The sequence below is a fragment of the Panthera leo genome, chromosome D3 (genome assembly GCF_018350215.1).
Source record: "Panthera leo isolate Ple1 chromosome D3, P.leo_Ple1_pat1.1, whole genome shotgun sequence".
NCBI classification, from domain to species: domain Eukaryota; kingdom Metazoa; phylum Chordata; class Mammalia; order Carnivora; family Felidae; genus Panthera; species Panthera leo.
The window spans coordinates 93,532,006-93,547,885 of record NC_056690.1 but is presented as its reverse complement, the minus strand read 5'-3'; the positions used below and the strand labels follow the sequence as shown (position 1 = coordinate 93,547,885).

The 15,880-nt window shown below is 44.8% G+C and overlaps 1 protein-coding gene across 9 annotated transcripts in view; it reads right to left on the bottom strand.

Moving 5' to 3' along the window:
* ATP9B (ATPase phospholipid transporting 9B (putative)) overlaps window positions 1-15,880 on the bottom strand; it is a 249,489-nt gene that overhangs the window by 146,500 nt on the left and 87,109 nt on the right. For all 9 annotated transcript variants that reach the window (XM_042909654.1, XM_042909656.1, XM_042909655.1 and 6 more), the window contains one exon: window positions 10,647-10,741. In XM_042909654.1, coding sequence (XP_042765588.1) covers window positions 10,647-10,741 — 95 coding nt within the window. The remainder of the gene's footprint in view (window positions 1-10,646; window positions 10,742-15,880) is intronic.

Genomic DNA, 15,880 nt, shown 5'->3' with positions numbered 1-15,880 from the left:
GTGACCAGGGGATACGACAGAACCGGACAGGTTATTCTTGGCGGTGTCCTCAGTTCTGCAAGAAAAGCTCTAAGGTTTGCAGGGTCACTTCTTCTTAGTGTCAGGATGCTCGACTGACGGGTGTCACAAACCGTGATGACATCGCATACCCCAAATCCATCACGTCAGACACAGAAAAGTCAAAGTGAGTGGCAGTCGGGGGAAGTGTATTAATGGGGAAGCTATTAATGGAAAAACCAAATCGTCTTGCCTGAATCCATAATGAAACTAGAGCTTTTTCCCTATGAAAAAAAAATCTATACAAATATGCCAAATTATACGAAGCTACAAATTTAAACTGATTGATATACCAGAAATTCAGTTAAGCTTTCCTTTTTTCTAGGATATACTGCTTTTTGGTTTTACGGTCATAACAGAACTCCAAATGCTTTCATTTTACTACACCGTTACTTTACTTAAATGCTTAATCACACTCTCTATCAAAGTGCATCAACCATAAAATTTTAAAATTAGCATTATCTGAACCGCATGCTACAACTCTGTAACTGCCCTTGAAATGTATACCCGTGTGTCACTGATAAAAATGAGGAGCACATCCTTGTGATCTTGAGCGTAACAAAATGTCACCTCCCGTGGATCACGGCACACGGGACAGGCAAAGGTACAGATGAGGACACGATAGGATTTTACCTCCTCTCCCGACACACGACTTACACACAGAACTGCCAACGGCCAGAAGGAGAGCCCCTCCTCGCCTGCCCGGCAAATTCGCGTGAGAGTCTGTTGAACCTGGGGAAGCTCACTCTCCCGAGTGCACGCGTGCACCCGTGTGCCCTTCAACCGCCTACACGCCCGTGCCATCGCCCCATCACACCCTCTGCAGGGCTGGCGATTCCGCCCCTGGCCTCCGCCACGGCTCATCCGCTTTCCTAGAATTCTGCGTTAACACCAGTACCCCAGGTACCCTCGTTTGTTTGCCTTACGTTTGGCTTTGCTTTCAGGCACGTTCTGTCTAATACAGGTTCTAACTTCACACTTTTCTTTCTACCTCACTTAGCAAAATTAAGGCCGCTACAAATGAGTATTTAGCGCAGGCGTTCCCAACCGTCCACGCGGGTGACTCGAGAATTCTTGCGAAGGAGACTCAGCGGGCAAGACTCGGGGTGGGGCCCCCACGCGGGCCAGGCAGCAAACAAAAAACCCTCCCGGTCGGTTGGCGTTCGCGATCTGCTTCTCCCCCGCTTAACCCTGGAGAGTTTACGGAGGACGCAGGCTACAGAACAAGAAGAACACGCGACGGAGAAATAGTGGCACCCGCCAAGCAATCGGCTCGAATCGCATCAGAAAGTCAACAAGCCGCAAGAACATCTCGTGACAGAAACGAATCCATTCTAGCAAACAGTGTGAGAAGCGTAAGCTAGATGTCCTAAGTAATAAGGTGACGGCCCAGCTGTCTTTTGCCACATTGAAGAAAAGCACAGCAAAGCAGACACAAAACAGGGGAGTCTGAGCGAGCCCGGGAAAAAGCTGAGAAAGGAGGAGACCGCAGGGCGAATTTCCAGGCCCCGGCCCAGCACGACGGGGCCTTTTCACAGCGCGTGACACCAAGCAACGTGTCTGACACTCCCTCTAACAACAATCCTGCAGCCACGCAGATTTCGGGATGGGATCCAACTCCCTTCTCTGTGAGGCTACGTGCAGGGAACGCCTGAAGAGGTATGACACCGCCAGTGCTAACGACAAGCATCGCTGTCCGCTCACAGGCACCGAGTCGGCAAGACAGCCTTCTGATCACAACCGAGCCTCCACAAGCATAGAGGAAAACATGTTTCCGTATTTAGCATGGGAAGCTTAAAATATTTACGTGGCAAAAGGCACTGTAAAGCGAGAACTCGAGAAGCAGACTGGAAGGCGACGTTGGCAACAACGCGCCTGGCCAAGGTAGGGAGCGACGGGCGCGCTGCTATGCTGACGCGGGGATGGAAAGCTCGGAGACGGAGTGAGGGCAATTTTACATGTCTGCAAAAATAGCGAGCTATTCAGTACACGGCACTGCTGCCGTTGGTCAACAAGTTGTTTCCTTAAGTCTGATTTCCCACTCGCAGCTTGACTCAAAATAAATGCTAGAAGGATAGGAGATTTGATGTGTAAAGCGGGAATCGTCTTTAAATTGAAAATAGAATCATGGAGTAGAAACATTCAAAGCATAAAACCGAAGGCAGTAACCAATTTATTTTTTTTTCACGTTTATTCATTTTTGAGAGACAGAGAGAGACAGAGCATGAGCAGGGGAGGGGCAGAGAGAAAGGGAGACACAGAATCGGAAGCAGCTCCAGGCTCCGAGCCATCAGCACAGAGCCCGACACGGGGCTCGAACTCACGAACGGTGAGATCATGACCTGAGCCAAAGTCGGACGCTTAACCGACTGAGCCATCAGGTGCCTCAATAACCATTTTTTTTTTAAAAACTGTTTTTATTGAAACATAACTAACATATAACATCATCCAAAGTCAAGGTATACAACATGCCAACTGGACATATTTGCCGCTGCAATAAGACTGTCACTGTAACAAGAGTGATGACCACGGCCGTGTCACGTGCGATAATCAGAATGGCAGCCGTGGTGGCCATGCCACGTGTAATAATGAGCACAACAGCCATGTCACATGTGATAATGAGCACCGTGGCCACGTCATGTGTGATGATCAGCACCGTGGCCGGGTCACATGCGATAACGAGCACCGTGGCCATGTCACATGTGATGACCAGCACCGCGGCCGCGTCATGTGCGATAATCAGCATGGCGGCCATGTCACACATGATAACCAGCACCACGGCCATGTCACGATCAGCACCGTGGCCATGTCATGTGTGATAACGAGCACCGTGACCGTGTCACGTGTGGTCATCAGCACCAAAGCCTGTTGGATAAGTAGCCATTTTAAAAAAGAACCACTTTAAAAAAAAAGAAAGAAAGAAAAGAATCACTTTTGCATTACACAGCAGGCCACTCTACAGATACAGTAGACTTTCGAAGGGACAAAAGAAACCATAAATGAAAAACATGGACGAGACTTAAGCAGAGTGGAAACTGATGCAAATGCTTCACAAGCTGCACACAAAGACCTCTAAAAACATACAACAGAAAAAGAGGCAGATATCACAGCACAAACTTATAAAAGATAAACATAAATTTGAACAAAATGCCATTTCCAGTCATCAGATGGGAGAAGACAGGTCAACCGACGGACGGATACACAGGAAATGCACACGCCGCTGCCGTCTTCGGGGACGTCTTGGCAAAAGAACCAAAATCCTTCAGATATGTCTGTCTTTTGATTTCTAACACTGTTTATAAAACGTCCAAGTGTTAACTTTCGTATTCACCAATACACACCAGGCTGGTCATTGAAGTTAGAATGTGTCAAGCACCACACAGCCCTGAGCACTTGCAGAGACACACGTTTTCTAACATAAAAAGGAGACACAAAACATACCGTGGAATAAATATCCTAAGAGAAGAAAGTATGTGCAGAGCTATCCATCCACCCAAGTGCGTGGTGAGGAGAAGAGACAGGAGGGGCGCTGTCGGGAGTAACTTCTACCCAAATGTGAACGGCAGCCAACATTAACGAGTAAAATTATGATAGTTTTCTATCCTTTTTATGATTTATATATTATTTTCAATGACATTACTGTCACAAGCAGCAAAAATTAATCTCCATTTCTTTTCCGCAACGAGTGCTAAGAGAAAGGGCCGGCTGGCCTGGAAGCCGTGAGGCAGGAGGGTGGCCCCACGCGTGTGCGCTCCAGGGCCCGTCCTCCTGGCATGTCTGTCCCTACAATGAGGAAATCCACCAAAAACAAAGACCCATTAATTTGGTGTTTTAAAATTTTATGCTTGATGACCCATGTTTTAATTATAATTTGAATTCTTTAAAAAAAATTTTTTTTAGGTTCGTTTATTTTTGAGAGAAAGAGACAGCACAAGTGGGTTAGGGGCAGAGAGGGAGAGGGAGACACAGAATTCGAAGCAGGCTCCGGGCTCCGAGCTGTCAGCACAGAGCCCAACGCGGGGCTCAAACTCACAAGCCATGAGATCATGACCTGAGCTGAAGCTGGATGCTTAACCTACTGAGCCGCCCAGGGGCCCCTGACTATAATCTGAAATGTCACATAGATCAGTTAGTCCACAAGGCATTTATATCTCTCATTAAAAATTAATCAAGGACTTCTATAAGCTATGTTGCTGTAACTGGTATGAGACTTGCCCTCCCACCAAAAACATCGGGAAAATGAACAAAATATGAGAAACAGCTGTTTTCAGACATGGGACACAATGCTTCCAGAAGCACCCCTGGGTGGCCAGCTTCCTGCATAAGTGGAGTTTTCCACCCCCACAAAGTGAAGGGGAAGCCAAGCCCACAAAGGTAGTCTTCTTAAATTTAGGGACAGAGACCGGAGCTCAGGGGGGCAGAGCAGTTAGCATCTGCAAAACTCCGAGAGGGAGACGAGGTGGAAAGGACCAGAGGCCCCTGCGCTGAGCTCACAGAGTGCACCGCTGGTGCCACCGCTCGCCTGGCTGGGGGGAGGGAGCTCTGGCCAGGCAGAGCGCACCCAGAGAGCCCTAGCCAGAACCAGCCCCAGAGATGACGCAGATTGGGGGAGAGACCAAGTCTGACCGGCCAGCCACTCAGAGGCATCTGTGAACAACCAAGAATTTTCATGGTTATCCCAGAAAGACCAGGCCCTTGTAGTAGGATTATACCAGCATCGCAATAAAGGGGATTCGAGGCCCACCCCGGGAAAGTTTAACAAGCCTTGAAAAGATCAAGTTTATTCACAGGCTGCTAAACTAAGAAAATAAAATCAATGGTTTTGAAAAAAGAAAAAAATATGACATTTATTATATCCAGCATCCATTATAAAATTATCAGACATGCAAAGAGGCAGGAAATTGTGACCTGTAACAAGGAGCAAAAATGAAAACTAGAAACATACCAGGAAACAACAGAGACAATGGATAAAGAATAAGTGTTAGAAACTGCTGAGTGATTTAAATGAAACTAAAAACACATCGGGAGAGAGGGAAAAAAAGCTATTTAAGCAATAACAAAAAGAAGAGAACCACCTGGAACTTCCAGATATTAAAAATAGAATATTTGGAATAAATAATTCGCTGGACAGCCTTAACAGAAGACTCGATACTGCAGAAGATAAGATTAGTGAATGTGAAGACAGAGCAACAGAAACTATCAAAACCGAGCCACAGAAAAGAGCACGAGAGTGCCAATGGACTATGGGAATAACGAGTGGTCTCCCACACAGGTCATTCAGGCCCCAGATAGAGGGGTTGGGCAGAAAGGCACGAAAAATAAAGAGTAAAAGTTTTTGAAATTGGGGGAAAAAAACCACAAACCACAAACCCGAAGCAAGACCAATCAGACGCATCACTCACGAATTCCTGAAAGAGCACCCTGAGGAAGAAAAGACAAAAAGGAGACAGAAGGGTTGCAGAGTGTTTCAGAACGACGTATGCCATGAGGCAGAGCAGAGACAGCTCCGAGATGACAGCAGAGACCAGAAAAAACTGTCAAACAAAAACTTGAAAAACGTCTCCCAAAAATGAAGGTAAAATAAAAACATTTTTCAAGCAAAAATTCTCACAGTTAATCAAGCAGACTTCTCCATGACGTACTGAAAAGTGTTTTGAGTTGCAGGAAAATGACACTGAATGGTAAGTTGGACCCACACACAGGAAAGAGGGCTGTGGAACTGGTAAATGTGCAGGAAAGTGGAAAAAGATGGGTTTTATTTTTTAACATGGGTTTTATATTCTTAACATGCTTGACTACTTTAAGCAAAAATATATCCATTTTATTGTGTGGTTTGTAACACGCAGAAGTAAAACACATGACATGGTAACACAAAAGACAAGAGGAAGGAAGTGGAAGTCTACTGTGCAAGTTTCTTAAATTACAGATGAACTGGTATAACACCAGTGGAGAGAGACGCTGGTGGGTGAGGAACATGCTGGAAACCACGGAACAACCACTACAAGTAGAACCAACTGTTACAGCTGGTAAGTCAATAATAGTAAGTAAACAAAAATCTAAAATAATACCTAAAGATGCAAAAAAGGAACATAGAGATGGGATAAGTAGAAAATAAACAGCAAGATAATTGCCTTTACCTCAACCATTATTAGTATTATTAGGGTAAATGTACGCATTAAGAATGCAACAACTGTCAGTAAGTAAAAAAGCAACATCTACTTCTACTATGTTAATAAGAAACCCACTCCATATATAAAGAAATAGACACTATAAACATAAAAGCATGGAAAAAGATATGCCACGCAAACACCAATCAAAAGAACACTAGAACCACCATATTAACATCAGACAGAGCAGATGTCACAACACAGCATACCATCACACATAATGAAAAAAGGTCAATTCACCAACAAGATGAAATAATTCTGAGTGTGTACCTAACAGCGAAGCCCCAGAGTACATCAGACAACTGATGGAATTCAAAGGAGAAAGAGTGTATCTTAAAATTCTTGTTTCATTAATTAAGAGAACAAATGGCAGAAAATAAGTAAAAATATACAACATTTAAACAACAGTTTCCATCAACTTGGTCCAATGAGCACTTACAGGATCCACAGAGCAGCAGAACACAGTCCGGAAAGAGCACGTGCCGGGTCATGTCATGAGTCCCAACTTGTACCAAAGGACTGAGACAAAACATAACGCGTTTGACGAACATAACATGGTTAAATAACAACTAAATTACAAAGGACATCAGGAAAATCCCTGACTACAAGGTAAGTAAACAATGTTTCCAAGTAAACAAAGGATGAGAAGAAATCCCAAAAGACCTAGAAAACATTTTAACGAAAACATAATAAAAATATAGTATGTAAAATTTGTGTGATACAGGTTAAGTAACGCTTAGGTGTGTTACAGCTAAAGGCTTGTAACAGAAAATAGCAATGTAAAAATCAAGTTTATTTCCACTTTAAGAAGGTAACAAAGAATAAAAAACTGAACACAAACTAAGTGAGAATGAAGGGAATAAATATCAGAAAGAAATAAGTAATACAGAAAATAAACCAACAATAAAGATGATCAAAGACATCAAAAGCAAGTTCTTTGAAATATGACTAAAATCAATGAGCCTCTGATGAGACCGGACTGACTAGGAAGAAAAGATATAAATTACCAATATTGACGATGCAAGGGAGATCCTACAACCACTAAAAAATAGTGTAAGAGAAGGGAAAAATGGGTGATGGGCATTGAGGAGGACACTGTTGGGATGAGCACTGGGTGTTGTATGTAAGCCAACTTGACAATAAATTGTATTTTTAAAAATAATAAAAATTTAAAAAATAAAAAATAGTAACAGATTATGAATTTTATACCATTAAATTTGGCCACTTATATGGAACAGATAATTCTTCGACAAACATAAATTTCCAATGAATAATAAATCTGATTAACTCTACTATCTACTTTAGAAATTCAATTCATAATTACCTCCCCACCAAGTAAACTTGTAGCTCAGATAGTTTCAAGCTGAATATGCCCAATAATAAAAACGAATGACACCAATCTTACACCAACTATTTCAACAAATACAGGAGGCAAAAAGATTTCCCAACTCATCTTATGAGGCCAGCTCACCCCTAGGTAACAAACCAAAGGCATTACAACAAAAGCAAAACAAAATACAAATTTTTCCAGTCCATGTCAATCATCGTGTTAACAGATAACAAAGAAAAACCATATGATCATGTCAACAGACAGAAAAGCTTCTGAAAAATCCAATACCCATTCATAATAAAACGTCTCAGGACGTTCTAGGAATAGAAAGAATTTCCACAGCCCGATAAGGGGAATCTTAAAAAAGCCTACAACTACCATCACAAATGATGTTAAGAAGCTACGTGTTCCCCAAGAACGGAGAGAAGTACGGTTTCATCACTTCCGTTCAACAATGCAATCAGCGATCGCAGCCAGTGTGATACCGCAAGTAAAAGAAAGAGAAGGCTGTACGTGCACACTTGCATAAAAGAGCTATAGTGTCTTCTTTGCACATGGCGTGATCAGGTAGAAAGAACATTCTAGAGAATGACACAAAAGTCACTAAAAAGGCACGCACAGACATTTCACCAAAGAGGATACGGAGATGGAAAACGAGCACATGAAACAATGTTCCACGTTACTAGCCGTTACGGAAATGCAAACTACAATGAGGTGTCTGTCACTACACACTTACGGAAATGACTAAAGCAAAAAAATAAAAAAAAATAAATGACCCCACCAAATATTAGCAAGGCTGTGGAGAAACCGCAGCAATCATGCACGGCCGGTGGGGGTGTTTGATGGCACAGCCACTGAAAAGCAGGCTGGCGGGTTCTGCATGCACACTTTCCCACACATCCCTGACTTGTGACTTAATGACTTCCTAGCTTCCCATTTGTGCCTGCCCCCTGTGGAGTGGGCAAAGCTCACTCCATATCCTACGGAATTTAAATAAACCATCCCAGAACATTGAGAATCAACAGACTGGAAATAAATCATCCGAGTGGTGCGCCACCTGGCACTGACTGAGAAACTGATCCAGAACAGTAGTCTCGACAATTTTCCAAAACAACTTCTGACCCGGGGAACGATGGAGACCACAAGATGTACTGAGATGATACCAGAGATATAAGAATATTTCCGTGTCTAAACAGGGAAGAATTAAAAACAGCACACACTTTGCATACATCTGGTTTCATCAATTCAATACTACACGCACATGAGTGTATATAAAATTCTAACTGGCAAACACCAACACAAAAATGGGCAGGAGAGAAGGGCCAACAACGAAATAAAGACAAATTTCTAGTGAACACGTGGTGCAAATTTCCAACTGAATTAGTATCCAAAGACGTACAAATTAAAACAATGAACTGCCCAAATTTTCTCTAAGAAACGGAGATTTTTTTCTTCACTATTTAAGTGTCTTGAAGCACGGTCACCAGTAATTACACTCTGGTTACAGGAATATGGGCACGGCTCTTCTGAGATGACCTATGACCTATGACCTACTAGAGCGGAAGCCTAGGCACTCCTTCGCCCACACCCCTCTTCTACCTTTCACAATTTCTCTGAGAAAGGAAGACTTGCTACTTACATGGCTCCTCTTCACGTTCATATATTTAAAAAATACACATACTGGGGGCTGCCTACTTGGCCCACCCATGACAGAGGTGCACGATGTTAGCTGATGAAATGAGAGGGATCCTTCTCCAAGTCAGCAGTCAGGAAACCAAGATGTGGAGCGCCAACCTGGCAACCCGCACCCTCTCCTGTGGCACCCTTGGGGTAAGAATGGTTGTGTGTGTGTGTTTGTTTTAAAGGACTGCCAAAAAAAAAAAAAAAGAGAGAGAGAGAGAGAGAGAGAGAGGGAAAGTCAGGAGGAGAGGTTAAGTATGACAGACATATTATATGACCTGCATTATCACGTGACAATGAATGGACAGAACAAATAAGCAAATGCCCATTTGTGACAACAGGTTTTGGAAGACACAGATAAAACATATAAAAGAATGAATTTCAACCTAGGGAGCACCAAACATACAGGCAACCGAAAATACCTAAAGAAGCAAATACTTCCAAGTTTTACACACGCCACACACATCTAGTTCCCAAAAGGTCCAGTGTGCACAGGACGGGGAAGGTCAGTAACCGGAAACCACACGCAGTACAAGCAGCTATTCCTCTCCAGACCCGACCAATCTAAGGAAAGTGACCAAATCTATACTACCCAATCCCCTTCCGTTGACCAACAATTGCCCGAGTCAAAGGTCTTTCTTGGACCATCGCAAGTTTTCTTTAGTCTACGCTGGTTATGAGAAAATCACGTCAGAAGAACGAAGCTCCTCTCATTCAGATACATACTACATCTCGCACAAGCACCAAGCGGCCTCAACTGTGGTTTTGTTACAAAAAGATGTGTGCAGGCTTAGGAGAGCCTCAGCACTTGTGAGACCTGGCTGAAAATGCTGAAATCCAGAGGCACGGTTTCCTCCAATCCCAGCCCTGCCTACTCCCGGGAACAGAGGGGCACTGGGCGGAGACCTTGCGAGGTGCTGAGGGTGCGCTCCTCCTCCTCTCTGGGCCAAGAGACACCGCCACACGCCCCTTCCTCCCGAGGGAAGAAGCTTCTCCGCCATCACAAGAACGGCGCAACACGAACCAGGCTCCACAAGGAGGCGAACTTCATCTGGGCTCCGAGGTCTGCCAAAACTATGGCAACCAGACCGCTAGGGAGCCAGTTAGCAATCATGGACTCACTTAACCCGCCAGAAGTTCTCAATCTTAACGATTACCCAACTGAGAGGGTTTAAAAGTAAAAGACCAAAAGGAAAGGGAAAGTGAGAGAAAAGGAGAGAAAAGCGAGCAGGGCATGTGCTAAGACACCACCACTATTTTGGCGTAATTTTCAACAATCCTTCGTTAGTAATAACAAAATTATTTTGAACAACTGTCAGGGCATTCAGTAAGCTAGCTGGTACACAGAAACTGTTTACTGCCCGGCAGCGAGCACGACACGTGAATGGCACCGGAAGCGCAAGGACACTCACCCCCAAGGCTGGCAGCCTCTGCGTGCAGCTCACCGCCACCTTCAGCTTCCAGTCAGTTTCACCATCGAGCTGGTCAGTGCGAATAAAACACGAACCTTGGAATGAAAGAAGAAAGTTCCGGAGTTACAGGTACTTTAAGAGCACAATTCTCCAGCACAGTGGGATACAGAAATGATGCCTCTAGAGATTCACGGAAACAACACTCCTTACAAGGCTTCATTTATTTGATTCACAAACGAGTGTGCAGAGAAGATCCAGGTCATTAACTGATCACTTACCTCCTACGTGCTGTTCTTGCCTATTAAGGCTTAGTATTAATTAGTGCTTTATTTTAGAAAACCTGCATTGACCACTCCCACCCTCAATTCATGTTCTGATGATAACAGAATATGCAAATACACAAAAATATCCCAAGAACGTGCGCCATAATGTTGCTAATAAATTATCTGATGTGCCACCATAAAACAGGTTCAGTAATAAAAGCACAGTTAAAATGTCAAAACCCAGGTAAGGTCTATCGTCATACAACCCTCTCAAATTTTAACATGAGAAAACATTAAATTACAAAATTTGATTTACCCTTGACCACTCTCACACCATTTCTCAGAACCTATCCTAAGACAGATGAACAAAAAATGACCGATGTGCCAGATGACCCTGTAACGTTATTTACGGTAATGAAAGGCTGGGAATCGGTGAATCAAAGGAGCACGAGCAGCAGGAAAACACAGGGCTCAGGTGGCAGACATGGAGGGAGGGGACAAAGGAAAGGGAGGGAGAGAGAGAATGAGAGAGAATGAGAAAGACCTCCATTTTTACTGATAACGATCCCTTGGGTGCACATCGCCAGGTGAAGAAAGCGGGATGCAGATGCTGGGCGTGGAACAGCACCTTCCCCTGACAAGCCAGGTGGGGACGTGGGGATGACGTCTGCCACACCCGAGTGCCCCCCATTTTACCCTGCTCGTTCTGAAACCATGTGTTTTACATAATTAAAAAAGCAAATTACACCAAACTTCTAAAAAGCAACCCCTAAAAACAAGCACGTAAAACGATACATCAGCAGTTTCATTACCAGATGAATTCCAGTGACTTCAGGTTTTTCAAAAGCCCACTTACAAAACACACTGGTTGTAGAAACCCACACCAGCATGCGTGTACCTTGGTGACTCACGACAAGGACCTGGTAGACAACTGCAACCTCCCGAGAAGACCCTGCACATGCCCCGTCCCACACAGCCCTCCCTCCTTGTAACTCTACCGTCACTCGCGCTTCTTGCTTTGATTGAGAGTCTACCCCCCAAAGCCCCCTCAAGACACTACAGCCGAGCCTTGTCCGTTCTGGGCACGTCTTCCAAGTCACATTTCATCTACAGGCCCTCCCTGCTCTCCCTCTAAATTGTCTACTGAAAGGCCCCGTTTGCATCTCACTGACCGAACACTCATGATCCAGGCCAACCATCTCCCCTCCACCTGGGGGTCCCGTAACCCCAGCTCCTGCACCCGGAGCCCAGCTCACACTCCAGGGACCATCAGAACTGCTGCCCGACTTCCATCCAGAGGCACCGTGTCCAGGCTCTGCTCTGGTTTGATGCCAACAGGCCCTTTGTGCTCAACGCCCATACCCACGCCTGCACTACAGGTCGAAGAAAACAGAAGTCTTTCCTTCCTTCTCAGAATAAAGAGCTAGAATAAAATGTAGAAAGAGAGGCATCCGCTCTTTGGATTCGGTCTTGTCACCTGGTGACACAGTTCCTGTGAGAAAGTATTGATTCCTTGTTGCAATTTATTCGCATTTCAAGACAATGAGTTGGCCGCCTGCCATCTTCACGAGACGACCAGTTAGGCACACGTGTGTGCGTGTGTACGTGTGTGTGTGTGCCGGGTGACCTCCAATGCCGTTCCGCTCATTACAGAGTCTCAGGCTGATCCATTGTTGGAGCGGGGGAGACATCTGATTTTCAGAATTACCACATTATGAAGATTAAAATGTCCAGTGTTCAACAAAAATCTCAAGGCACACAAAGTAACAGCAGAGTATGGCCAATTTAAAGGGGGGGGGGGCTGCCAAACAACAGATACTGTCCCCGAAGAAGACCCGACGTCAGATCTACTAGACAAGGACTAGTCTAAAAGATGCTCAAAGTCAAGAAAATAATTATGAACAAGATGGAATCAATAAAAAGAGAGAAAACATAAAGGGAAAAAGGAAAAAAAAATTCAACAGCTGAAAATTCAACACATATAATAATGTCAGTGAAAAATTCCCTGGGTAGAGCCCAAGGCAGACTTGAACAGGCAAAAGAAAGAATCGGTGAACCTGAAGACAAGGCAATAGAAACGGTCCAAAATGAGGGACAGAAAGAAAATGAGCTGAAACACCATGAACAGAGACTGAGAGACCTGTGGGACCCACCACTCAGCCCAGCATACACACAGTGGGAGTCCCAGAAGAAGAGAGAAAGGGGCCAAGAGACTATCTGGGAAATAATTACTGAAAACATGTCATATGTGATACAAGACACAGATGTGAACACCTATGAAGCCCAAAGAAAGCCAAGTAAGATGAACTCAGACCCACTCTGAGACAAGTTCTAACCAAACTTCCAGAAGACCAAGAATCTTGAAAGCACCAAGAGAGAGGGGAATCATCACACCCAAGGGGCCCTCAGTAAGCTTATCTGCAGATTTTTCACCAGGAACTTTGGGTTTCAGAGAAAGTGCACAACACATTCAAAACAGTGTACGAAGACAGGCCCGTCACGTGTGACTCCTATATCCGGCAAGACTGTGCTGCAAAGCGAGAGGGAGATCAAGACGTTCCCAGACAGACAAACGCTGTGGGAGGTGGGGACCACCGACCTTTTCTGCAAGAACTGCTTGTTCCCGGGAGTAGGGCAGACGCAAGGACAGGACAGGAGACAGTCACTAGAGGCCGTGCGAGAACAAAGGTCTCGGGGCAGGCCAGCCCGCGGCAGGTTATAACACGAGGAGTATGGCCACAACAGTCTATAACTGCACTTGGTTTTCTACATGATTTCAGAGATTCATAAATCTGAAGAAAAGCAATCATTCCTCTAAAAGTTGAAATTATGTAACTTTGGCTTATAATTCCACATCTTGTTTTCTACGTACTTTGAAACACTATGAATGCACTCAAAATAATTTTTAGTTTATGCTTTTGGACACACAATGAATAAAGATGTAATTCTGTGACATCCACAAAGGGGTGGGGATGGAGTTGTAAGTGAGCAGATTCTTGTACGTTATCGAACTTAAGTTGGTACAAACTGAAATTCCACAATTGTATCTTCAGGATGCTGAATGTCATCCCCGTGGTAACCGTAGCGGAAAAAGTTCTAGAATGGAAACAACAGGCAGTGAGAAAGCAATTTAAACACTTCACTACAAAACATTCACCAAAACAGAAAATAATACAGAAAGTGAGGGATCAAAAAGAGCTCTAAGGCACATGGGAAACCAACTGCGGTGAAAAAGTCCTTCTCCATCATTATGTTAAGATGTAAATGGGTGAAACTCTCCAAAAAGAGAGACGGGCAGAATAAGTGAAAACGCACAATCCAACCACATGCGGTCTGGAGGAGACTCCCTTGAGCTCCAAAGACACACAGAGGTCGAAAGAGGAAGGATGGTGAGAGATGTTCCGTGGGAAAGAGTATGGCAATTTGTCACAAGATTAAACACAGAATTAGCAAATGAGGCAGCAGCTCCACTCCTGGGGATAAACCCTTAAGAACTGAAAGCAGGGTCTCCAGAAGAGAAGCGTACTCCGTGTTTTACATGGTCACAGCATTATTCACAGGAGCCAAAACATGAGAAAAACCCAAGCATCCACTGATGGAGGCGTGGATACGGAACATGTGCTCTGTACATACAGCGTAAGACATCGAGCCTTAAGGAAGGAAATTGTGCGATACGATGCAACATGGACGAACCTTGAAGACATTATGCTAAATGAAACCAGCCACACACAAAAAGACACATACTGCAGGAATCCACTCATATAAGGTTCTTAGAGGAGTCAAACCATAAAGACAGAAAGCAGAATGCCGTATGAGAGGAGGGGAGAACGAGGAGTCATTTTTTAATGGATACAGAGTTCCTGCCCTACAAGGTGAAAAGTTACAGGGGCAGAGGACTGGTGTAGTTGCACAACAATGTGAATGTATTTAACATCATGAAAGCGTGCACTTACAAATGGTTAAGACGGAGTGACGCTGTGATTTATGAGAAATATACATTTGGTCTTAGTCCACAATTTCTCACTCTCTGCTCCTAAATACCCTACCTGTTGAGAGTGATAAAGGTGTCTTTTGTTAATGAAGGAGACTTCTGGACCCCACTCAAGGGCGGGGCTGTTGCCAGGACGACCAACCATGTGATCCGAGGGTTGGAACTTCCGGCCCCACCCCCGACCTCTGTGGAGAGGGGAGGGGCTGGAGGCTGAATCAGCCAATGGCCAAAGATCTAATCAACTGTGGCTATACAAAGAAGCCTCGATAAAAATGCCAAAGGACCGGGTTCAGAAGCTTCTGGAGATTGGGAAGAGTGCTGTGCGGGGAGGGATGGAAGCCCCACAGCCTTTCCCCAGACCTGTCCCTATGTTCTCTTCCTCTGGCGGTTGATTCTCAGCCTTTGTCACCTCCTTGAGCCACCAGGTGAGCGGCAGTGTTCCCCTGAGTTCTGTGAGCCGCGGCAGCAAATTGCCAGTTGGTCAGAAGCACGAGTAACAAACAGCCTGGGACTTCCGACCGGTGTCCGAAGTCGGGGTGGGGGCATCTTACAGGACTGAGCCCTTACTGCGCAGGATCTGATGCTGCCTCCGGGTGGACAGTGTCAGAATCCGCAGGCACCCTGCAGGTGTCCGAGAACTGCCTGGGCTTGTGTGTGTGGGACCCTCCCTAGCCCACGTTGGAACCGGGTCCAAGAATTCTAAAAGAGATAATAAATTTTATGTTATGTGTATTCTAACACAATAACAAAAAAGATACGTTTAAAAATTAAAAGCATTCACCAGCCTTGTAAAAAGAAGGCTTACTGTAAAACAACAATAAGGTGGTGGGGTGTGGTGAGAGAGCGCACACACGTCAATGGAGCAGAAGAGAGCCCAGAATTAAGCCCCATAAACACAGCTTCAAGAAAGGAGCAAACACCATGTCATCGGGAAATGGCGCTGGGAAAACCAACCAACGCCCCCCCCCCCCCAACTCCTG